Below are 24,855 nucleotides of genomic sequence, written 5' to 3' on the forward strand. Positions count from 1 at the left end.
AAAGAGAAATCACCAATGCAACAGCACAAACAAAAAAAAAAAAAAATAAAATAAAATAAAAAAAAAAAAAAAAAAAAAAAAAAAAAAAAAAAAAAAAAAAAGAGAGAGAGACAGAAGGAGAAAAGGAAGACTGTTTTCCTAAATTAGTGGTTAATATAGACCAGCACTTGAATGAGGCCTTATCTAGCGAGCATTATGAGGTAATAATAACATACAGACAAATCTGGTTTCTGATATTTTCCGTAATATATTATCTCTAAGTATCATTTTTCACATATATTTTTCTCTCCTTTTACCTCTTCTGTAACCTTTTTCTTCTTTCTTTTGCTCCGCTTTCTTTCTCCTTCCTTTTTTCTCCTTTCTTTCCCCTTCCTTTTATCTCATTTCTTTGAACCTCATGTATTTGTTCTCTTGTTTCTTGCTTCGCCCTCTCCCTTCTTTTCCCCTCTTCTTTCTGACTGCCTTTCTGTCGGTTTTCAAACTCTCTTTCTCCTTTCGTTTCTCCTGTCTCTGTCTGTGTGCTTGCTCCCCTTCTCTTTCCTTTTCTCTCTCTCTCTTTCTGTTCTTGCTATTTCTCTCTCCCTCTCTCTCTCTCTCTCTCTCTCTCTCTCTCTCTCTCTCTCTCTCTCTCTCTCTCTCTCTCTCTCTCCTCTCTCTCTCTCTCTCTCTCCTCTCTCTCTCTCTCTCTCTCTCTCCCTCTCTCTCTCTTTCTCTCTCTCTGTGTCTCGTAAGCCATGTCTATTTATCCATATTTCACCTCTCACCATGTTTCTTCTGCTCTTAATTTGTTTCTCTTTTCTTTCAAGTTTTAAGATAGAGCCGATGTTGCTAAAGAATACACAATTCTAGATTTGAAAGGAGGGTCAATGGTTACTGTCTATCGACTTTCTTTGTACTTGTTTTTTTTTGCTTCTGTTTTTCTGTCTAACAAAACCTTTCTTCTGAAATTCGGTTACGTTTTTTTTAGACCCGATCCTGAGAAATTAGAATTGTGTTTGGCGGACGATGACGGGTCCCCAGAATTAGATTTTCCCCCATGGGAGAAAACAGAAGCCGTAACAAGATTTTCTTTCAATACATTCGCTGTTTCGGAAAGAAAGCATGTCAAATGAATTATTTTGAACATTTTTCGAGATTCTATTGCAGTAGATTGAAGGTATCTCCCTTAATCTTTTTTTTTCTAGCTGATAAATGTGGTCTCTAATTTTTGATTTTCTTTGTATTTTTATTTTTTTAGGGTTCACCAAATAGGAAAAAAAATTCAAGATTCATTTATATATTATTGCTTTTGAAAGGCTTGATCATGACACTGGATCTGGGTCAGGCTTGGCCCTGGAATTCTTTGCTCGATTTCTTTTCTTCTCTTTTTATTGGTAAATGAATTTTTCGACGAATATGTGATAATGAAATTTATGTAATGAGTAAATTATAATGAATAAATATATAATAAGTAAATTAAAATGAATAATTGTATAATAAATAAATTAATGAACTTTATATAGTGAGTTTTTGGTCTTTGTTTTGACGAGTTTTGATACAAAGTAAGTATTGCAAAACATGTTTGCTAGATGTTGCGCCACCAAATAGTTCATCGACTGAATAACTTCTACTTTCAAACGGTTCGTGGTAACGAACTGTAAGTAAGGAGCGACCCGGCTCAATAGTAAACGAAACTCTAAAAAACGGAATTTTGATGCCAATGTATATATCAAAAGAATCTGATTTTTATGCTGATTTTATGCTGACCCGTCAAAAGTTACGAGCCTGAGAAAATTTGCCTTGTTTTCGAAAAAGGTGATGCTACTCCTTAAAAGTCATAGAATCTTAATGAAAACCAGATCATCAGATTCAGCGTATCAAAGAGCCCTACTGTTTCAAGATCCTATCTGCAAAAATGTTGAATTTTTTTTTTTTGCCAGAAGAAAGATCACGGATGCGTGTTATTTTTATTTTATTTTTTAGTGGTGATCTTATCAATCCATTAGTCCTGCAATATCGCGGGAATGCTCATTTGAACTGAAATTGAAAGTTCTAGTGCTCTCATAAGTGACCAAAAAATAGAGAGCATCTAGGCCCCCTTCCAACTTTTCATGGGGAAGTGACATTGCTATTAAACGGCGCCGCATTTCTTAGATTTGTTTGAAAAACAATCAGAAGTTAAATAAAAATTAACATTTTTTTTTTTCAAATGAAAGTAAGGAGCAACATCAAACTTAAAGCGAACAGAAATTATTACATATTAGGGGGTTCGATCCCTATTTAATACCTCGCTCTTTACGTATAACATTCTTTTATCACTTTTAAGATTATTTTAATATATATATATATATATATATATATATATATATATATATATATATGTATATATATATATATATATACATATATATATATATATATATATATATATATATATATATATATATATATATATATATATATATATATATATATATATATATATATATATATATATATATATATATATATATTTATATATATATATATATATATATATATATATATATATATATATATATACATATATATATATATATATATATATATATATATATATATATATATATATATATATATATATATAATATATATATATATATATATATATATATATATATATATATATATATTTATATTATATATATATATATATATATATATATATATATATATATATATATATATATATATATATATATATATATATATATATATATATATATATATATATATATATATATATATATATATATATATATATATATATATATATATATATATTAATATTAATATCAAACAGTTCGTGGTAACGAACTGTAGTAAGTAGCGACCCGGCTCAATAGTAAACGAAACTTTAAAAAACGGAATTTTGATGCTAAAAGATACATCAAAAGAATCAAATTTTCATGCTGATTTTAAATATATAAGTTTCATCAAATTTAGTCTTTGTTATCAAAAGTTACGAGCCTGAGAAAATTTGCCTTATTTTGGAAAATAGGGGGAAACAACCCCTAAAAGTCATAGAATCTTAATCTTTGTAATGAGTGATAATTATGCATTTATATTTTCTTATGTTCTTGTGAAAGAGTGTATTGGGGTGCTACAGTTCTCAAAAAATAAGTTAAAATAAAAATGATCTCCTGTTTTGTTTCATAAAGCAGGATACCTTATGCATATTAGATAGATTAATTTAAATAAAAAGGAAAATTTTGGTAAGGATTTGCTTACTTCCTTTCTTTTAATCCTTAATAATATAACCTTATACAATCTCTGTGTCCAAATATATCGTTCTAATTTTAATTCCTTTCTCTCTGAAATGTACACAGGGTTGCCAATCAAGGCCGTATCCAGGGAAGGGGGATTAGGGGGTGGTCACCCCCCCCCCTGAAATGATTATCCGACTCGTAAAAACTTAACAAAAATGAACATAAAAATTTTTCTAATGTGTTTTTTAATTTTTTGTGCTCCCTCCGAAAAAATCCTTTTGTAACTCCCCACTCTTAAAAAAAAGGTCTTGGATACGACCCTGGTGCCAATTTATAAGATTAGAATTTGAAAACATCTTTCTGTTCGTTTTTTTTATTGAAAGAACCAAAAGAACAACAAAATTCCCCCCACATAGATTTTAAAAGTACTTTCTCTCCCACTCTACTTTTACGTGAATTGGTGTTCTTAGGTGTATGGGAACTGCCAAGAAGCTAGATTATATGGAAATTTAGATCAATAATAATGCAAAATAACCATAATAGAGCTGTTTTTCTGATTAGATGCTGGCGGCATATCGTAAGCACCTATAATTTTGTTCGTTTAAATTATACCATATTTAGATCTAGAATATTAGTATTTAGAGTAGATTTTTTTTAATCGGTGGCTAAAACACTCCTTGTTAGAGAAACTCGCTGATGTAAGACTGTAATACGGAGACCGACCCTCAAGATGGTACAGACAGGATGGAGCTCATTGGAGCCATCGTAGATCTCATGACTCGTCCCTCTTTTTGGCCAAAGTAAATTTTTACTTTGATGAACTGACTAATAAGTCGTTTTACATTGCCAGTTTATGTTTGCTTCGGCAGAAAAAAGACCTGACGCTGACTAACGTGCATTTAAAAAAATCCAGATAATTGGGATTTGAATCCCAATTGCTGATGAATTTCCCTAAGAGTGTGTTTCAGCGTCGCTGGGGCTTCTGCTCCGGCTAAGTACAACTTCCCCGGACGTAACCGTGATTCGCCTTTTGTTTTAAAGCTCTCCTTCTCTATCTCTTCTAACAAAAGACTATTACTTTCGTTAAATTAGGTGCAAATAAAAAGTACAATACATAGTTAAATATAAAACCAAAATCGATTCATTCGATTACCCTCGAAGTGATATTGAGAAATAGGTTTACTGGTGCTTAAACATAAGCAATAAGGCTTAAATATCTGTTGATCTATCATGTTGATTCGTTACATCCCTCACAGTCAGGGAAAACGGCCCGATAGATCACCCCTTTTTATATAAACGTTTTGCCAGAGACTCATGCTATAAAGAAGTTGTGTTAAGAATTTTGTGATTCACCAGAACGACCATCGTTCTCGGTGTCGAAGAAATTACGAAGTCCCATTACAAAACTGTTTCCAAAGGTTGTAAACAGCTTTTCATTTGAACATGCGTCTGAATTATGTTCTGCAATTAACTACACTAAATATAGGTGGCGGACTCTCACCTTAAAAAAAATGTAAAAGTAAGAAATTCTTTTCATGGATTTGTAAAGTTTTCAAAGGAAAGTCAAAATTGTCTTGCTCTGGTATTTTTTTGGTCGGAGAATCTGACGAAACGAAGACGTGATGTTCTGAACTTAGCACGGGATAAACATGGGAATAAACAAGTGTGGTCTGATCAAGGTCGGATCTATGTACGTCTCGCTAGTGATTCGTTTCCCTGTCGTTTATGGTCTATTAACGATATTGCTTACTAGTGCCTGCTAATAATTAAATGCTGTTTAATTTTAACTACTTGTTTGCTTTGATTTCCTTTTTAGAAGATGTATTACACTTACTTATATTAAAGTTGTGATGAGAGACTAAGGACCTTCGAAATTAGTCCGTTCTGAACTGGATCCATTTTCATGGAATGGCCAAAATAGAGCATATGCACTAATATTCGAGAGTCTGTGCCAGCTCCGGATATTCAGCTTAAATTTATAAAGCCTTCATTAATAACGGATTAAGTGAATGTTTTTGCTGCGTGTAATATTGAGTCATCGAAGAGGATTGTGGCCAGTTTATACCACCAAGGGAGGGTCTATAAGATAGCATTAAAAGCATCCCCTCTGCCAATGTAGTACCAATGCCTATTTTTTTAGGGGTTTAGTAGTGAGTCCTGATAGGTTGAAGCTTCATATTCAAAATATGACCAGTTTTTTGTTATCTTTTTGCGAATGTGCAGCTCATATTCATTTTTTGGAGTATGTGCCTGTACCAATAATTCGTTGTCAAAATCTGGCATCTCCAAAACCCGTGCTTTACTTATAACTTGTTTCAGGCTTTGAAAATCTTCTATTTGGGTTTCGGTTAAGCTTAGCTTGATTGGAGAGTCCCATTTTAGTAATTTGGTCTGTGGCCCTGCAATGAAAGCATAGCTCGTAATGAATTGTTAGTAGCCTACTAGGTGGTCTCATTTCAAACCGAGCGGACCGCCATCATACAACCGATATAGGATTGTATTCAAATGTTTTTATTTTGGTGTCCCGCGTTTTTATCTTGCGGAGCAGCTCATCTATTGCAGATACAACGCCCAAGATAAAGGACCTCTGAGTGTTCTACTTCAACCTTTCTTCAATATGGTATCAAACCAGCTTCTTTTGTCCGTTAAAGTGTCTAAAAGTATTACGGCCCCTTAAATCGGTCCGAAAAAATTTATTGCTTGGTTCAGGTATTCTATCCATAAGTCACTGAAATTTTGTTTGTGTTCTACGAAGTTAATTCAGCTTTATATCGAAATTGATCAAGAATTCATTTGGAGGTTTTATTTTTGCTCTCGTCATCTAGTTCAATTGTCTAATAGCCTCCAACCACTCCAAGATGCTAAACATTTTTTGTGGCTATCTCAAGCATGCATCAAACTTCACCTTCATAGTAGCCTGCTTGCTTAGAGTAATACGGCAAGGTTTCTTACGAAATAGAGGAGGGTTGTGTTTTGTTCAGTACCCTATTTGATTGTAATTCGACGAGATGCCTTAGAAATAGTTTGACCGAGTGCTTCAGAAAATGTGCGCTCGAATCATTATGGAATTGTCGGAAGTTCTTTCTTTCTTCTAGAGGTTTAATATATTTAGTCATTCTCGGGAAGGACTCTAGAATTAAAAAAAAAATTATAAGAGGCCTCTATCGAAGGACTCGAAAGCATAAACTACTCGAGGTAGCCATCGGTAAGTAGTCATAGAAAACCTCTTCATGATTGGAAACGTGTATTTGCACATCTTTGAATGTACACATGCTACCGGCTCCGTGAGAACGGCGGACAATTGTCATTTGGAAAAGTTTTCTATTATCATGCTTATAGAATTTCCCGTGTTTAAGTCATAGAGTTGCCTTCTAGGCCAGTTACATGGTGCTTAGCTGGTCTGCTTTCTGGGTGCCTTGATTTTTCCCAAGATTTTTTTTTCCACAATTAAAACTAATTTGGGCTCATCTCTCCAGCTGCGTGTTTTAGGAGTCATTGATTGGATTCACCAGGGTTGAATCAATCAATATAAGAGGAGGGGAAAAACTTAAGCTCTGAAAATTTTTGGCTTCAAGTTTTTGTGTGACCTGTACTAACCGTATGCCCTAGCTAAAAAAAGAAAAAAAGATACTAGGATCATTTCAATCACTGACCTTTGTTCATGGACTCGATTTAAATTATCGGCCCGCCTAAACTAGACCGTTCAGTAGGAACTGAAATAGCCTTGTCGAAAAGATTGTCGTCTAGGTTTTCGTGTTGCCGGTGTTGAGGATCTAACCTAGTTGGCCTTGCTGACTTAAATGGATATTTTGACGTATGGTTCTTCTTGGAAAAAATCTAACGTAATTTTGTGATTATTAGCTACATTATTAACATAATTAATGTAACTCTATTGCGTTTAAAAGACGATTTTGGCTAACAGAAGATTGTTCAAAGTACATTGAATGTATGTACTTTTTAATCAAGTCAAATTAGTTACTCCCAAAGAGTATTTTAGTGACACAGCTTAGAGACTAATCCAGTCAAATAACTCGTCCCAAGGAAATTTATTACAGGTAGTATCACCATTTCTCTACAATAAAAACAGAAACATCACGGAAACCAGCAGAGGTGGTTTCTGCAATTCTTTCAGAGGTAACCTGAGCGGTTTAATATGAAAGCAGCAATAGATTTTTTGACTACTAATCTGACTTTTTATTTTTCTTTAAGGACATATCCGAATCTGCTTTACAGTTGATAAGATCTAGCCAATCTAGTACGGTCAGCACTGTTTATTTGTTCCTACTTATTGCCATTTACTGGAAAAGATCGCGCTGGCTCTTTCCCAATACATAGAAATGAGATTGTGAAGTCTCATGAATGATCTTGTGATGCTGGAGTATGGTTCTTTTAAATTTTGAAGTCACTAGTTGGCTCTGAAAGCAGCTTATAGACAGCTTTACTGATAAATAAAGCTCTCAGAGAGACTGCTCGCTTTGAATGGCTCTGTTGAGTATTTGTGGCTACATATTCATAGATGACAAATTATGCATCAGTATTAACATTATTAGAAAACTCTCGGATTCTCATAAGATGAGTAATGTTAACAGCCGGGGAATTGTTGATGCCCGGCAAATTGGTCCCTACAGCTTGTACAATGTGCGCTATTTAATCAGCAAACTCTTCAATACACTCATTCATAGAGTCGCTTCTTAGTACGACAGTTTGCTGAAGGAGAGCAGAAATCATCTATTGCCCCGCATTTATATATTTTATGGAGTTTAGATCTGTTTCTTCTCAACTTTCTGACTTTCTTTGGTTTCCACAAACTTTACTACTTTCCGGCTTTCCTTGTAAACACTACACAAACACAGCTGATATACTTAAGCTCGACTTCAGCGGGCCAAATATAGTTTTTCCCGTCCTCCTGTTAGCAATTTTTTGACTTCGCCTAATGCTTGTTTGTTCAGTCTTTTAATTGCATTATGATTCCTTGGCCATCAATTTGAGTTCTGTATCCTTTTCATCAAGTTTTTGTTCTAAGACTAGTAGCACCCAAGCTGCTTTTGTCGTTGTGAAACTACTTAGATACTGAAAAAAATATGCACAGTCTGTCATATCAAATTATTTTGAGCATGATATAAAACTGCTATTGAAATAATACAAAAACACTGCTACTTGTGCTATACAACAAAGTTAAAGAGTGGAAATACAACTTGTTAATGTCTTATTTTGATATATAATTGTTGGGAGCCTTGTATTTTGTAAATTTGCGTTTATAATCGTGTTGATCCTTTAAATACTGTTTAAAACCATGATTTACATCCTAAAGCTCTGTTTTGTAATTTTCTGCCAAATAATGTGTTTCCACTAATTATTGCCAATATAATCTCTTCGAGGGACTTTGGTATTGCCGTGCATTTATAAAAATTGCTAAAAACCACAGTTAGAACGTAAAAAGCAGTCTCCATCTCGCTGCTAGTGATTGAAGCAGCAAACAACTCTGTCAATGATTCAAAAACTCTTGAAACTTTTACTTATTTGGTAAATATTCTTTTATGACAATTGTATGTTTTTTTTGTTTTTGTTTTTTACTTAATGGCTGTAAAATAATATCTTGGCTGGATGGACTCCAAAGACTGCAAGGCTCAGGGCTACGGTTTCTTCAGCTCTGCTCAAGACCAGTGCTGGTATTCTCCTATGGTCTTCTTGTTTGTCAATGTGACACAATGCAGTGGACAAAGGAAAAAAAAAAGAATAATTACATGCTTAGGCACTGTTAAACCATGTTCAGCGTGCACGTTTATGCTAATAAATTCTTTTGTTGTTGTTTTTTTTTAAATCTGGTGATGTATATGGTTTTATTGTTTTTATCGTTGAAATAGTTTAGATTAGCTCGGATGATGTCCTAATTTTCATTGAGATTCAAATAACTAGTGTTTTGGAAGTTCTATTGCAATGGATAAATCTGAATCATAAACTTTTAGATTTTACATATACTTTTCTTGCAGAACTATGGGGTCTCTTGTCTACTGGTGTATCCAGACCTTTTTATTATTACTCGAGAGTTTACTTGCAAAAACGAAGAACAATGATGAAACGGAGTCTTACGAGTTGATATTTTATAAGTTGATTATCCTCGTGTGCATTATAAATACTATTTAATCGTGTTTTAATGGTTTTGTTCTTTACTTTGAAAGGAAAAAAAAATATATCATATCACTAAATTGGTCATATTTTGAATAACAAAATTTTAGAGATACTCCCCTTCTAAGCCCGAAATTTACGTGTCAACTTTTTAGGTTTTTAATTTCTTGTTGTTTTTTTGCTTCGTTTTTCTGTCTTTTTTTCCTTTACGAACGTCGAGAAAACAGTAGATTAATTGCGTTGCTAATCAGGGGTAGACTAAAAAAAAAGTTAAAACAATTTAAAAGGCGAAAAACCCCTGACAAATGGCTGTATGAGATTTAGATAATATGCACATATTAAATTAACTTTTTTGTCTTAGTTTTTTTTTTTCAACAAGGTGCTTTTACAGTATTTTCTGGTGAAATAAACTCTTAAAATCTGTGGTGAAAAATCAGTTTTAGAAATCACCACATCTGTGCCTTTAATAATGATACATATTCTGAATTGACTTTGTTTCTGGGTGAAAAGTCATTTCTGCCATTTAACCAATGCCATATTATTAATACAACATGATGTATTTTAAGTGGTTGCGTTGGATGGCTTCAGTAAAATACTCATTGTTGGAGGTGGAGTTTGGAGTTTGTTTCCACAATCCTCTTGCGTTCCAGATTGCCGGGTAGGTGTTCAGTGTTTTGTGGAATGCTTCTAACTGTAATGGTGGCCTTCATATTCACCATTTCATGGCAAAAGTGGTGCCAACTAACTGCGGGTTGCATTTTCCCCCTAGATTTTGAAAAATTACCTTTGTTTCCGTATTCTCATTGAAGAAACTGAAAAAAACGACATAGATTTTGAAAAATACACCCTTCCCCCCCAAACGTTTTCTTGGACTGGCGCCATTACATAAAGAATCTATTGTAATGTATGTATCAAAATATACGTGAAAAATGAAGGTACTTTTATTCAAAAAGTTGTTATGGAAAATGATCCTCAGAAGTTTCAAGCATTTGAACCTTGAATAAAATGTTTCAGTAGACAGGAACTGTAGCGACATTTCGCACCCCCTAGGTGGTTGAGGGAAAACTACAAAATTCTAAATGATACACCTTTGTAAATGTTTTTTTTTTTTGAATTTATTAGGTGAAAGATGTGTGTTTATTTGCTAAAGGATATTGCATATTTCCCAAAAATTTACAATATATTTTTGAGAAAATGCTTGGTAAAATGTATAAGCATGCAAGAGACAAGACGAAAGCATTTAAGTTTTTGGATATAAGTCGACAGGGTTAAAACATTGTTTTAAAACCTTTTTAAGATTATTTACCCGTTTCTTCCACAAAACATCATCTACGAAACAATCCACATGTACCCAACATCTTCTACAAAAAAGAAATCTGTGTTGTAGCTTATCTACAAAACATTAAAATTACCATCAGTTTTCATGTAAAAGAGAAAATGGAAATTAGAAGTAGTTGTTTATATTTCAACTTTCAATAACAATAACCCAAGTATGTTCAGTACCTGTAAGATAGTGGTTAAGATGCTATTAAAGTTTATGTTTTTTCTTATTAAAGCTTATGTATAATTAAGGTCATTAATATTAACACAGTAAGAATTGAATAAATCTTTGTGATAAATAGTGGGCTGTCCGTCAGTGTTTATGATAAAATTTGGGTTAAGAAATTACGATTATTCCCTGTACTGCCTTATCATTAATAATTTTTAATTTGTACTACAATGCTTTTTTATTTCAAATACCTTGAAACCCCAATTGGAGACCCCAAATAAAAGGTTTTCAAAGATTTATGGCTGACCATGTTCACAGGACTTCGAAGACAATTGGACAACTGCGATTTTTCTTATTATATGACATTTGCCTACTGGGTAAGCCTACTGGAAGTGCAATGGGGATGACCAACATTTTCGGGTTGACTCATGACGGAATATATATATATATATATATATATATATATATATATATATATATATATATATATATATATATATATATATATATATATATATAAAATAAGTTGTTTGTTTGTGTGTCTGTCTGTCTGTCCGCATATGACGTCTGAATTATTTCATCATATACCAATTCAAAAACGAATGCATTCAAGCCGAAGTAGCTGAGTTGGTAAAGCGTTATGTTCCAGGTTCTAGGTCCGAGAGGCTCCAGGTTCGAACCTTGGCTTTAGCATTAAAAAAAAACTAAAAAGAAAATACCAAAAAAGCTAAAAAAACTAAAAAAAGATAAAAAACTAAAAACTAAAAAAGAAAAAAAAACTAAAAAAAGGTAAAAACTACAAAAACAAGAGCTAAGAGCTCATATGGCACTTGTGACGAGGCGAGAAGAGCTAAGAGCCAAGAGATCATATGGTATGAGCTCTAACAAAATTCTATGAATCAATAGATTGATTTAAAAAGGAAAATAAGAGGCTTAATGCCGGTAGAGATTTAAAATAAGAGCTCTGAGTCACTAAGTCCTTCTAAATATCAAAATTCATTAAGATCCTATCACCCACTCGTAAGTTATAAATACCTAATTTTTTCTAATTTTTCCTCTCCCTTTTGCCCCCAGATGGTCGAATCTGGGAAAACGTCTTTATCAAGTCAAATTGTGCAGCTCCCTGACACGCCTACCAATTTTCATCGCCCTAGCACGTCCAGAAGCACCGAACTCGCCAAATCACTGAACCCCTCCCCCCAACTCCCCCAAAGAGAGCGAATCCAGTACGATTCTGTCAATCACGTATCAAGGACATTTGTTTATTCTATCCACCAAGCTTCATCCCGATTCCTACACTCCAAGTGTTTTTCCAAGATTTCCCCCTCCAAATCCCCACAATGTCAAAAGATCTGGTTGGGATTTGAAATAAGAGCTCGCTCTGAGACATGAATTCCTTCTAAAAATCAAATTTCATTACGATCCGATCATCTATTTGTAAGATATAAATACTCCAATTTTCATGTTTTCCAAGAATTCCGGTTCCCCCCTCCAACTCCACCGAATGTCACAGGATCTGGTCGGAATTTGAAATTAGAACTTTAAAGCACAAGATCCTTCTAAATATCAAATTTCATTAAGATCTGGTCACCCTTTCGTAAGTTACAAATACCTCAATTTTCAAAATTACCCCCCCCCCCAATTCCACCAAAGAGAGCAGATCCGGTCCAGTTATGTCAGTCACGTATCTTAGACAGGTTTCTATTCTTTAAGTATTTTCTAAGATTTCCGGTCCCCCCAACTGCCCCCCCCCCAATTACACTTGATCCAGTTGAGATTTAAAATAAGATATCGGAGTTACGAGGTCCTTCTAAATATGAAGTTTTATGAAGATCCGATCACTCCTTCGTAAGTTAAAAATACGTCATTTTTCTTATTTTTCAGAATTACCCCCCCCCCCCCCCGCAATTGAGCGGATCCGTTCTAATTATGTAAATCACGTATGCAAGACTTTTGCTTATTTTTCCAACCAAGTTTCATCCCAATCCCTCCAATCTAAGCGTTTCCCATCATTTTAGGTCTCCCCACCCCAAACTTCCCCCAATGTCACCAGATCCGGTCAGGATTTAAAATAAGAGCTTTGAGACACGATATCCTTCTAAAAATCAAATTTCATGGAGATCCAATCACTCGTTCGTAAGTTAAAAATACCTCATTTTTTCTAATTTTTCAGAATTAACCCCCCCCCAACTACCCCAAAGAGAGCGGATCCGTTGTGGTTATGTCAATCATGTATCTAGGACTCGTGTTTTTTTCCCACCAAGTTTCATCCCGATCCCTCCACTCTAAGTGTTTTCCAATTTTTAGGTTTCTCCTTCCCAACTCCCCCCCCCCCAATGTCACCAGATCCGGTCGGGTTTAAAATAAGAGCTCTGAGCCACGAAATCCTTCTAAATATCAAATTTCATTGAGATCCGATCACCCGTTCGTAAGTTAAAAATACCTCATTTTTTTTATTTTTTCAGAAATACCCCCCCCCCCAAACTACCGAAAAGAGAGCGGATCCGTTCCGTTTATGTCAATCATCTATATAAGACTTGTCTTTATTTTTCCCACCATGTTTCATCCCGATCCCTCCACTCTAAGTGTTTTCCAAGTTTTAGGTTTCCCCCTCCCAACTCCCCGCCCCCATCACCAGATCCGGTTGGAATTTAAAATAAGAGCTCTAAGACACGATATCTTTCTAAACATCAAATTTCATTGAAATCCGATCACCCGTTCGTAAGTTGAAAATACCTAATTTTTCTAATTTTTAAGAATTACTCCCCTCCCCAACTACCCCAAAGAGAGCAAATCAGTTCCGATTATGTCAATCATGTATCTGGGACTTGCGCTTATTTTTCCCATCAAGTTTCATCCCGATCCCTCTACTCTAAGTGTTTTCCAAGATTTTAGGTTTCCCCCCTCCAACTCCCCCCAATGTCATCAGACCCAGTCGGGATTTAAAATAAGAGCTCTGAGACACAATATCATTCCAAACATCAAATTTCATTAAGATCAAATCACCCGCTGATAAGTTAAAAATACTTCATTTTTTCTATTTTTTGCGAATTAACCGGCCCCCCCCCCCCAGATGGTCAAATTGAAAAAACGACTATTTCTAATTTAATCTGGTCCGGTCCCTGATACGCTTGCCAAATTTTATCGCCCTAGCTTACCTGGAAGTGCCTAAAGTAGCAAAACCGGGACCGACAGACAGACAGACCGACAGAATTGGCGACTGCTATATGTCACTTGGTTAATACCAAGTGCCATAAAAACTAAATAGAAAAAAAACTAATAACTAATAAAAAAAACTAAAAAACTAAAAACTGAAAAATAAAAAAAATAAAAAAAGGAAAAAAACTGAAAAATAAAGGAGAAAAAGAAAACTAAAAAAAAATAAAAATAAAAAAAACTAGAAAAGGTAAAAACTACAAAAAAAAACTAAAAAGAAAAAGGAAAAAAAAACTAAAAAAAGGTAAAAAGCAAAAAAAACTAAAAAGGAAAAAAACAAAAAATTTATTTCATCATATACCAATTCAAAAACGAATGTATATACAGACCGGGACACAGGGAATATAAATGACGACCGGTACACTCAGAGAGAAATTACAGACTGGGACACCGGGACACAAATGACGACTGGGACGTGTGTGTCGACTGACGTCATGTTTGTGTGTCGACTGACGTCATGTTTGTCGACTATAAATGACGACTGGGACACAACTACAACGGGGACGCCGTGGGGCACAGGGGGGATATATAAATGACGATGGGGAGACAGGGAATGTTTGATTAGCAATCACCATCAACAAAGCTCAAGGGCAATAATTAGAATAATGAGGTATAGATCTGAATACGGATTGTTTTTCCCATGGACAATTATATGTTGCATGTTCAAGAGTCGGTAAACCTGACAATCTATTTATATGCACAGACAATGGGACAGCGAAGAATGTTGTATATTCACAAGTTTTACGTAGTTAAAAACATATATATATATATACATATATATATATATATATATATATATATATATATATATATATATATATATATATATATATCATGAAAAAAGAACTCACCAATGCAACAGCACAAAAAAAAAGAAAAAAAAAAAAAAGAGAGAGACAGAAGGAGAAAAGGAAAACTGTTTTCCTAAATTAGTGATTAATATAGACCAGCACTTGAATGAGGCCTGAACCCTACTCATCCATACAATCACATAGGTCAAACAGCATAGCCATACACAATCAACCATAAAGAATAATCCATGGACAGGCAGTCATGTCGTCAATAAGTATAAGTCGTCATTTACCAAACAATAGAAAAAATAATAAAGACAAATAATTCAGAGGCAACAACCCAACACAAGGGCTCATCAGGAGAATACACTGGCCTACATAGGGTTTCGCCACTCTAAATTCTCTACCCAGCCAAGTGTTGTGGCTACCACAGAATATCCATGGCATCCCCGTGTCAGGTATCACCCCCAAAATACATGCCTATGAAAGAAAAAAAAACAGCAAATGTAAAACAACCAAGTAACACCAAAACAAGCTTATCCTGTTAATATATCCCTCTTTTTAGCAACAATAGGTAAACTAAATATAATAAATTTTACCAAATCACAAATATTAACACATTGCAAAAAACCTGAATGAACTAAACAATTATAGAACTCATCTTTACCATGTTGCTAATTTTTAAAAAAATCCGCTCAATTAGAAACACAATTCAATGGCGCTGCAACAACAATTCTCGAACCTCCGAAATTAGTTGAAAATTTCATTAAGTATTTCTAGATAATTCTTTTGATATTTATTTAAAAGTTCGTTATAATGAAAACTAAATTTTTTAAATTGCCAAGTTAATTTATTTGCAGAAAAACCTCTTGATATCAATTTTTGGCTTAAGATTTTACATCTATTTTTAAAATCAATATAATTACTACAAATCCTTGCATAACTAAGTAACCGTGAGAAAAACGCCGAATATGTGATATTTGAGTGTATATTACTTTCAGGGAATGGGAAACTAATCACTTCAAAATCAAAATCATCCGTTTTATTATACATTTTAAAACTTAATTTATTATTATCACAAATATTAATATTTAAATCTAAGAAATGATCTTCATGACCAGCGCCATGACTAGGCTCAAGAATAAGCTCTGATGGATATATATTTTTAGAAATATCAATGAAATCCTTACAATTTAAGACCAAAATATCATCTAAATATCTTTTATTATTTGACAAAACATGTTTTAAATTAATTGGATTATTCTTATCCATCATATATTTATATTCTAGTTGACTTAAAAACAAGTCAGCTATAAATGGGCTGGCATTCCCCCCCCCCCATGGGAATTCCCACAATTTGCTTGTACAAATCACCACCAAATCTTATATAAGTATTGTATAAAACAAATTCTAATAACTCAAAAATCATATCCAAGCTGTAACATCTCAAGTTAACTGTAGTATTAAAGTAATTTGTCCATATAGCTTTTTTATTATAAGTGTCTATTTTTAAGAGCCTTTTACTAGATAAGAGGAAAGATTTCTTGATAACAGTTTTTAAATTATCAAACACTACATTAAGTGATAAATTAGTATACATTGTCGCAAAATCGAAAGACTTTTGAAACTCAATTACTCAATTCTTTTAGCTGAAACCATTGTTTGGAAACCATTGTTTCCAAAATTCGAAATTTTTTTAATACCAGAACAATAGGTTTTAAGTTTATTTACAATTTCCTTTAAAATTAAAGAGAGGTCAGTAGCAGCAATGCGGGTTGGACATTTAGCTGCTCCAGCAATAAACCGTGGTTTAGGGGGATTCTTATGAAATTTTACAGTCCAATATAGGAAAGGGAACTTTTTATCATTGTCATTTATTTTAATATTAAAATTTTTAAAAAGTATTTCTTCAGTCTTTTCAATTAAATTCTCATCCTCTATATTTACCTTTTCGTAAACATTAGTTGTGCATAACTCCCTTTTTGAGATATCACAATACAGCTTCTGACAATTATAGCAAAATTATTATTAGCTTTATCCACTGGCACAATTACAAATTCATTCTTTAGATTAGCAATTGCTTGTTTAATCTTCGCATTATAAAATAATGATTTAGTGTTACTATTTTTTAAGCTAGAATATATTTTATTTCTTATTCTACTATATATATATATATATATATATATATATATATATATATATATATATATATATATATATATATATATATATATATATATATATATATATATATATATATATATATATATATATATATATATATATATATATATATAGATATATAGATATATATATATTCACAGGTGGGACACAGGGACACAACTACAATGGCGCGTAACTAATATGGCGCGTAACGACTTACGCGCGCGGGGGGCTTGGGGGGGGGGTGAAGCGCCTCCACCAACTAGGTGTTTGGGGTGGCGGGAAGCACCACCCCAACAGCTAGTATATATATATATATATATTAGCTGACCCTGCCAATCGTTGCCGAGGCGCTGCGCGCCCCAACAACACGTGGGGTGTCAGTGCCAGTTACTCGTCTCTAAGTCTCTAACGCTATGCGTTGCTGGGACGCTACGCGCCCCAGCAGTTTGGTTCAATCCCGCTTTCTTTGACTATAATAAGAGAAAGGTTGAGATGGCTAAGGCAGGTTTTGTGGATGAAGGATGAGAGATTTCTAAGGATTGTCCCTTTCGGCCAACCGTCTAAGGCTAAATGGAAAGCAGGTCTTCCGCGGTTGGGGTTGGACGATGTCGTAAAGAAAGATTTAACGGATATTCGAACACAAACGAAGTTTGGGAAAAGGATACGCAATCATAGCATAAAAAACAGTACATTAGTCATAAGCATGAAAGATACTGATAAGGTTTTAAATCAACAGTACGAGTTGGAAAAAATTGCAACATAAATGTTTTTACACTAAAATGCTTAGAAAAATCCGGAGAATGACATACTGAAACTCTGCAAAAGTCTGAAAAAGGAGTATGCCTTAAAATTTCACTGGGAAGCTTCAATTTTAGCTTCAAAATAAATGTTTTAACTTTGAATAGGCTTTTGTCGTGTATTTGGGTAAATTGTGGGCGTTCTTTTTTCATTAATAGTGTAGGAAGAATGTGAATGTACCGCTCATTACGTCTTTGTATGCTCTTTCCAAACGTACTAATCGCTTCCTTGTAAAATTTTTATTTGAGCCTTTAAAATGACCGTTGCACCGACACCTTGCTCCTTATTATTTGCCCTTAGGAAATGGTTACCAAAAATTTCTGAAAATTTGCTTTAAAACTATCAGAAATACTTACATTAGTAAGCTTATCTGATTTTTTTAAATAATGAAGTCCGTTGCTTCACTTACCCCTCCTCCTTGATGGATAAATCTACAGCCCACTATAAATATTCACACTATTTTTTTTTAGAATAGCGCGTCTTTTTCTTTTACCGCTGATTGATTAGTGTTTATTGTAAAATAATGAAGAAAAAAGATTTGTAATACTGAAAAACTTGGTTTGTATGTATAGACTGTTTATTTACCCATTAGGGGGGGGGGGTTAAAGTGAAGCAATACACTTTTAGGAATGACAAAAACAAGAATTTCTTTTTTTTTAAGGTGGTTTTCACAATTTCTGGCAACTATTTTTAATAAGATGCAAAATGTCAATTTAAGGGTCCTTTTAAGAGCTCAAAATAAAACTTGCGATTGATATATTTGGAAAGAGAATAAAAAGATGTATACAGTGGTGTATTCACCTTCTAGCTAGCTAAGTAATAGAGAAAATTCAAAATTTATCTACATTCTGAACTGCTGAAAAAAGGGAATGTTTGGCTCAATAAAAGACACAAAAGTCAAATTTTATGGAAAAAGCCATAAAATTTCTTTTTCTTCAAAAATGCTTTGGAACGTCATTTTAAACGTTATGTTACTTATTAAATTGCGCAAAATGTAAGTAAAAAACACCTTACTACCTCAAATTCATGTATCCTAAACTTCATAGACTGCGCAAAATTGATCCAAAAGCCCAAAGAAAAATTTTGTTTTGAAAGAAAGAGATAAATCGTTTTGTAATACACTGGGAATGCGAGACAAGAAAATTAAGGGCAACAGTAGAATCTAATTATAAAGAAACAACCATCCTTTAGTCCTTCATGAAAGATAGCGGTTTAATTTACCCTTCGTGTCGGTTGTCTGAAATTCGGAAATAGTATATATTTTTTTTAAAGCTCGAATACGATTAAGCTTGCAAAAATTGCATAACGAGTAAGAAACAAATTCGACAAAAATTGATTGACATCACTTCCTTAGTTGGGATCACATCATTAATTGCTTGGCTTTGATGTTACGATAAAATGGATTTGATGTTACGATGTCTTTCTCAGCTTCACCCTCGTCTTTGTTTTACTGGTCCTCAACTACGTTCATGAAGCTCCCGTTTTAACATTTTTGACACGCAAGACTGCATCTCTGTCCAGATCTTCGAAATGAGCATCTTGATGCTTGATAGCCTGACTTGCACCTGAACTTTATGACACTAAGCAGCCACTATGGTGCGGGCTGCGTCTGTCATGACTGGCACGGGTTCATCATTTTGAAGGCATCAACCCCAGATAGTCTGTAGGATCCAGACTAGGAGGATTTAAAATCCATCCAGCTATTCGAGAGATGACTCGATAGAAATGGTATCGTGTAGTTAAGGGCGTGATTGAAAGTCCTTCGGGGCGTGACTGTCAAGACGCTGACAGTTTGCCAATGAAAAACCTGTATCGTAGGGAAAGGGGCACCTCATGCTTTTTAGCCTTACAAGTGCCTGCTCTGTAGTTGTAACCAGTTCGTCTTTCGACACTTTCCCTTAGTTGAACCCGGAAGAAGCTTCATGAAAACAATTGTTGCGTTTCGCTAGCGTAAGCCAGACTGGCTCACTGAAACCGTGCAGTATTGATGTAGAATCACAACCAAGGGAGAATGCAAAACAGAATGTCAGCTACAGCGTCACCGAGGCTTTGCTTCACTTCAAGAATGCTGAAATTCTTCGCACTGTTTTTGCATTCAACTTGGCAGAAAAGGCAATTCGTCCTTCCTGTTGAATGACAGACCGATTGAACAATCGACAGAACAATCGGCCTCACTACCGATAAGCGAAGCTTCTGCCAGAGCCGCAATAGAAACAGCTGTCTTCAAATGAGAAAGTTGGCATCGTCTGTGGCTTGACAAACATTAATTCTATTCTCTTCGTGGTGTAGTACAAGTAACAAGATGAACCTCTGCTTGTTCGTTGTGTTGGTAAACTATTCTTCCTTTTTAACCTAAAGCGGCATAGAAGGTGAGAAATAAACCTCACGGTCGGTGATCCCTTTTGTCCATTTCCGATGATCGCAGCTTTTGGTCGAAGGTCCGCTGCTATATCCGTCAAAGACAACAAATGCATTTTGAAACACTGCCTTATATAAGTCACATAAATGTCACAGATAGCCCTTAGAAGAAAATACGTTTTTGGAGTTTGGACTGTCTAAGAGGGTATGGATACGCGAATTTGAGGTCACAAGGTTTTTCTTCTCTAAATTTCGTTGGTAACTAGGTAAGATAAGTTATGAAATGAAATTCTTAAATATGTCGAGGAAAAGTAAATTTTCTGGCTTTTTTGGTTTTCCGTATTTTTTTTTTTAGGCAACAATGAATCTAAAGCAATTTTAAAGCTGATTATCGCTCTTAGCATGTCCAAATACCCTTAAAAAGTCTTTTCAAAGCCAAAGTATCTATTTTTATCTTTGGGCTGGGGAATTTTAGTAAAATTTTTGGTTATTTCCAGGCTTCGGATTTTTGCGGAGTTTTAGTATATTGTTTTGCAGATTTTTCTGAATATTTCAGTTTAAAAATCATTTGTTCTGCAATTTATTCCAGGGTTAAACACTTTTTCACAACCAGCCTATGAACTAAAGAATCAATACTGTATTACGGCAACTAGTAGGAAGAACCGGTTTCTAACTCACTGTTGCCACGTAATGACCCAGTTGCATTTACGGATTTCCTGTTTTACCACTGGGAACATCTGGTTTAGTGCTAAATGCCTTTTTTAATGGTGTTCCCCAAATAAAGATGGGTTGGATATTTTGGAGCCGTGGAAAGACATTTAAGATCGAAAAACATCAAACCTCTCCACTTTTTTATTTATCTAATGCTTAGAAAGAATTTAATTAAACAAATAAGTATGATCAAAGAGTTAAGCAGACTTTTCAACTCACAGGCCTCAGAATTTGGGTAAAAATAAATCTACTTTGAGTAAATAATATAGGCAATGAGGCTAATAATTTCAAGTTATTAAAAAGTAAAGTCTGTTGTAGCGATTTGGAACGTATTATATGAGGTTTTATTCCTCACGTCGCGATTAATCAACTACATTTTTATATTCAGCGTGTTCTGTCATTCGGTTCAGCAAGTTTTTCCGTATCTTATTTAGTTCGCGTGAGGTTCTCTTATTTTGTTGGTTTTAAGAATTTATGCAGTTATTTTGTCTCAAGGTGCACTAACCCAGTCGTCGCCAAGCGACCTTACCGCTCTACATGTTTTTTTTTATAAAATCATAGTTGTTTATTACCTTTTAATATATAACAAGGATACTGTAACTATATCCTTGTTTCTCTCTTGTATAAATAGTTGGAAAGTAGAAGGGGTATTGGGTAGTTTATTAATGGGAGACTAAAAAAAACCTACTTCCATGAAAAATTAAAATACGAGCAGATTAAAGACAAGGCTATTTTTAAAATACAGATTTCGAGCGGCTTTAGAACTTCAAATGAACAGGAATAGTCCCGCAAGGGAGGAGACTGTGCTCCCTTCGTGCTTAGAATAAATTATGTTTGTTTTTGGTTTCCAGAAAATGTATCATTTTAATTGCCGCTTTTATTACCGTTTGTCAATACTGGCGAGCTTGGTAAAGTAGGTCCATTCCGTAAACTGCTTTGCAGCCCACCCCCTTGGGAAAGGCTTCTATTTTTAATATAATCTATATTTGTTCAGGTTTCTGCAGCTTGCTCATTCCCAATATTTTACTACACTCCCCTTCCCTCCCAAGATTGACGAAATTGGTCAATCAGGGCTCCGAAACGTGCAAGAACATTCCTAGACTGACCCAAGGAATGACAAGGGAGCTGCGGTGCACTGGAGTGAATAGGGAGGGGCAGTGTGACCTGTACCCCCTATATTTCCCCCCAGCAATTTTGAAAAGTACCTTTTTAATAGTTCCGTTGAAAAATGCCTTTTTTGGTGTTTTCTTGAAAAATTGGAAAAAAGGCAAATTTGCCCTGCTCCCGACCTAGATGTTGAAAAAATACATTTAGACCCCCCCCCCCGCTTAGGTTTTCGTGATTTGACGCCACTGCTGCTACACCATTGGTAAGGTCACAACTACACGTAAAGTTAAGTCACGATTATTGATAATAAGTATGTCATTTTCCGATTGAAAAGACCTTTATAGATCTTTTCACTGAAAAGCACGGGCTGGCTTCACATCGGAAAAATATATCCGCCTTTTTAATTTGAAAATATAAAAATAGACAAATAAAATCAAAATATGAACATTATGTTGAACTAGAATGCTATTTCGATAACCATCAAAAGAATTTATTCAGATCTGTTAGCTCTAGTACACCAAAAAGTTGATATTTTGCTAAGAAACTTGAATTTCGGCATTCTTAATTTGATCAAAGGGTAATTTAATCTTATCAATTTGAAACCTTAAAAACCAATGCAACTGCGTAACTGTCACCTAGAAAAACCAATAGCACAGTTTATAATACGCTCTGTACCACCTCTTACATGTTTTAATATATCAATATGAGATTTTATCAATCTTGTTCCATGAAAATCGTTGTTTTTCTTTCTGCGAGGTGGCAAAAAAAAACCTCTTTTAAATCAAGTTTGTAAGAGCGGTAAGTCGTGCAATGAAATTGGATCTAGTTTAAAACTCTTAAAGAAACATATCTCGGATGCTGAAGGAAGATAGATTGGCATAAAGATGCAGATTGATTTGCAAAAACATGTTCAGGGCACTTTACAAAACCAATATGAGTTTAACTGATATTACACGTGAATAACGCTTGAAGATGTTTCCCCTGGTACAGATAAAAATCTTGCTAATCATTGATTTATAAATTCAAGACTTAATGGATATACCACAAAATTGTTGAAAAGGCGGAGAGTTAAAAAGTGGGTTTTTTCTTAAAGGTGGATCTTTGTAAAAATTTTCTGGTAGAGAGTCTTTCAAATATCTCAATTTGTGGATTCTCCTCCCCTTGGGCAGAACTATTGTAGACCTTTCTTGACCGGAGAAGGCGTTGGGATTTCTGAAATTTGCCTGATCTAATAAATCAAGAATAGTAGGCTAATCGTTGAGTTCGTGTTAATGGTGATGAAAAGAAAATTAACTCCATGGTCTTGTTCGAATCGAACTGGGCCAATTTTCCTCCGTGTCTCACTTCAGTAGTTACATTTGAGCTAAGCTAAGTGGTTTTATTTGATTGGTGTTTGATACATTGGGATGGACAGTATTAACAGTTTTGTCAAGAATGTTAGCTGCTTATCAAGCAGTCCTTGGTAACGGACTACAAGTAAAGAATAACTCGAGTTAGAAGAAACTGATATAAAAAAAAGAATTTTGATAACAATATATGCATCAACAGAATGAGCTTTTGCGAGGTGATTTCAAATATACAAATTTTATTAAGTTTAAAGCCAGAACAAGTTATGAACATGAGTTACTACATCTAATCTTATATAAAGAGGTAATCCCCAGAAAGGGCAATGATCCTAATGAAAATACCATCAAATTCAGCATATCAAGGATCCTGTTGCAGAGATTTGTATCTTTGAAAATACACAATTTTATGCGTGTTTCTTTTTACCAAGGGTGGTTGTATCAAACAATAGTCTTAGAATATCGAAAAAGAGCTTATTCAAACGTAATTTGAAAATTATGGTGCTCTTTTAGAGAAGCAAAAGAGATGATACCGCAACAAAGGTGTGTTTCTACTATTTTGTGGCACAAAACTGAAATTGTTCCCCGAAGAGGGCCCATATACTATCGAGTGAAAATTCCGAAATAGCCAAACAATTAGCTTGGTGTTATTAAAAGATTATCCATAGCTTCCCAGCTTCAGAGGCATAGTGCCGCTTGGCGGCGTATTTGCTCTCAAACATATTAGCAGCTCATACAAAAATGAATTATTTACATCGATGCTTTATCCCAGTTAAAGATAGGAACGGGGCCACAATTAGGGATAAGGAAAGAGTTAAAGAGAGATGGGCAGAACGTTTTGGGAATGTGCTAAACCTAGATAGAGTTGCAGAAAAAGATATAGAGGGAAATGAAAAAGTTTGTGATACCTTGGATATGAAGAAAGATTTGTTTTGTGAGGAAGAATTAGCGACAGTACTAAAGGATTAAAATATAATAAGGCTCCAGGTGCTGATAGTGTGGTAGATGAGTTTCTTCAATATGGTGGCTCTGAGGTTAGAAATAAGTTACTGAAGATTATGAATCTGATTTCTGAAAAAGGGGAAGTACCTAGCGATTATAGGAAAACCTTAATTAAACCCCTGTATAGGAAAGGTGGTAAGAGTGAGTGTGGTAATTATCGAGGCATTAGTCTGGTCTTTGTAGGTAGTAAATTACTTAGTAATATGATGCTTTTTATGAAAGATGCGTAGAAAAAGTATTAACAGAAGAACAGTGTGGTTTTAGAACAGGTAGAGAATGTGTCGACCAAGTTTTCACTCTTTGGTTAATGATTGAGAAGTGCCTGAGTTGTCAAACACCCTTGATCCTCAGTTTTATAGATTGTGAGCAAGCGTTCGATTCTATTGATAGATGAGTTTTAGCAAAGGTCTTATCCTTGTATGGTATACCAGACAAATACATTAAGGTGATTAGTGCTATGTACGATAATGACACTGCTGTGGTTAAGGTAAGGAATGAGGTTAGCTGCTGGTTTTGTATTA

At 34.4% G+C, this 24,855-nt stretch overlaps 1 protein-coding gene across 4 annotated transcripts in view; it reads left to right on the forward strand.

Moving 5' to 3' along the window:
• LOC136030093 (stress-activated map kinase-interacting protein 1-like) overlaps nucleotides 1–9,376 on the forward strand; it is a 43,018-nt gene extending 33,642 nt beyond the window's left edge. For 2 of the 4 annotated variants that reach the window (XM_065708762.1, XM_065708760.1), the window contains exons 7-8: nucleotides 968–1,156; nucleotides 9,218–9,376. In XM_065708762.1, the coding sequence (XP_065564834.1) occupies nucleotides 968–1,112 (145 nt within the window). In that variant the 3' untranslated portion in view covers nucleotides 1,113–1,156; nucleotides 9,218–9,376. The remainder of the gene's footprint in view (nucleotides 1–967; nucleotides 1,157–9,217) is intronic. The other 2 variants (XM_065708759.1, XM_065708758.1) reach the window with 1 other exon arrangement.
• The last annotated feature ends 15,479 nt before the right edge of the window (nucleotides 9,377–24,855 follow it).

Source organism: Artemia franciscana, chromosome 8 (genome assembly GCF_032884065.1).
Source record: "Artemia franciscana chromosome 8, ASM3288406v1, whole genome shotgun sequence".
Taxonomy (NCBI): domain Eukaryota; kingdom Metazoa; phylum Arthropoda; class Branchiopoda; order Anostraca; family Artemiidae; genus Artemia; species Artemia franciscana.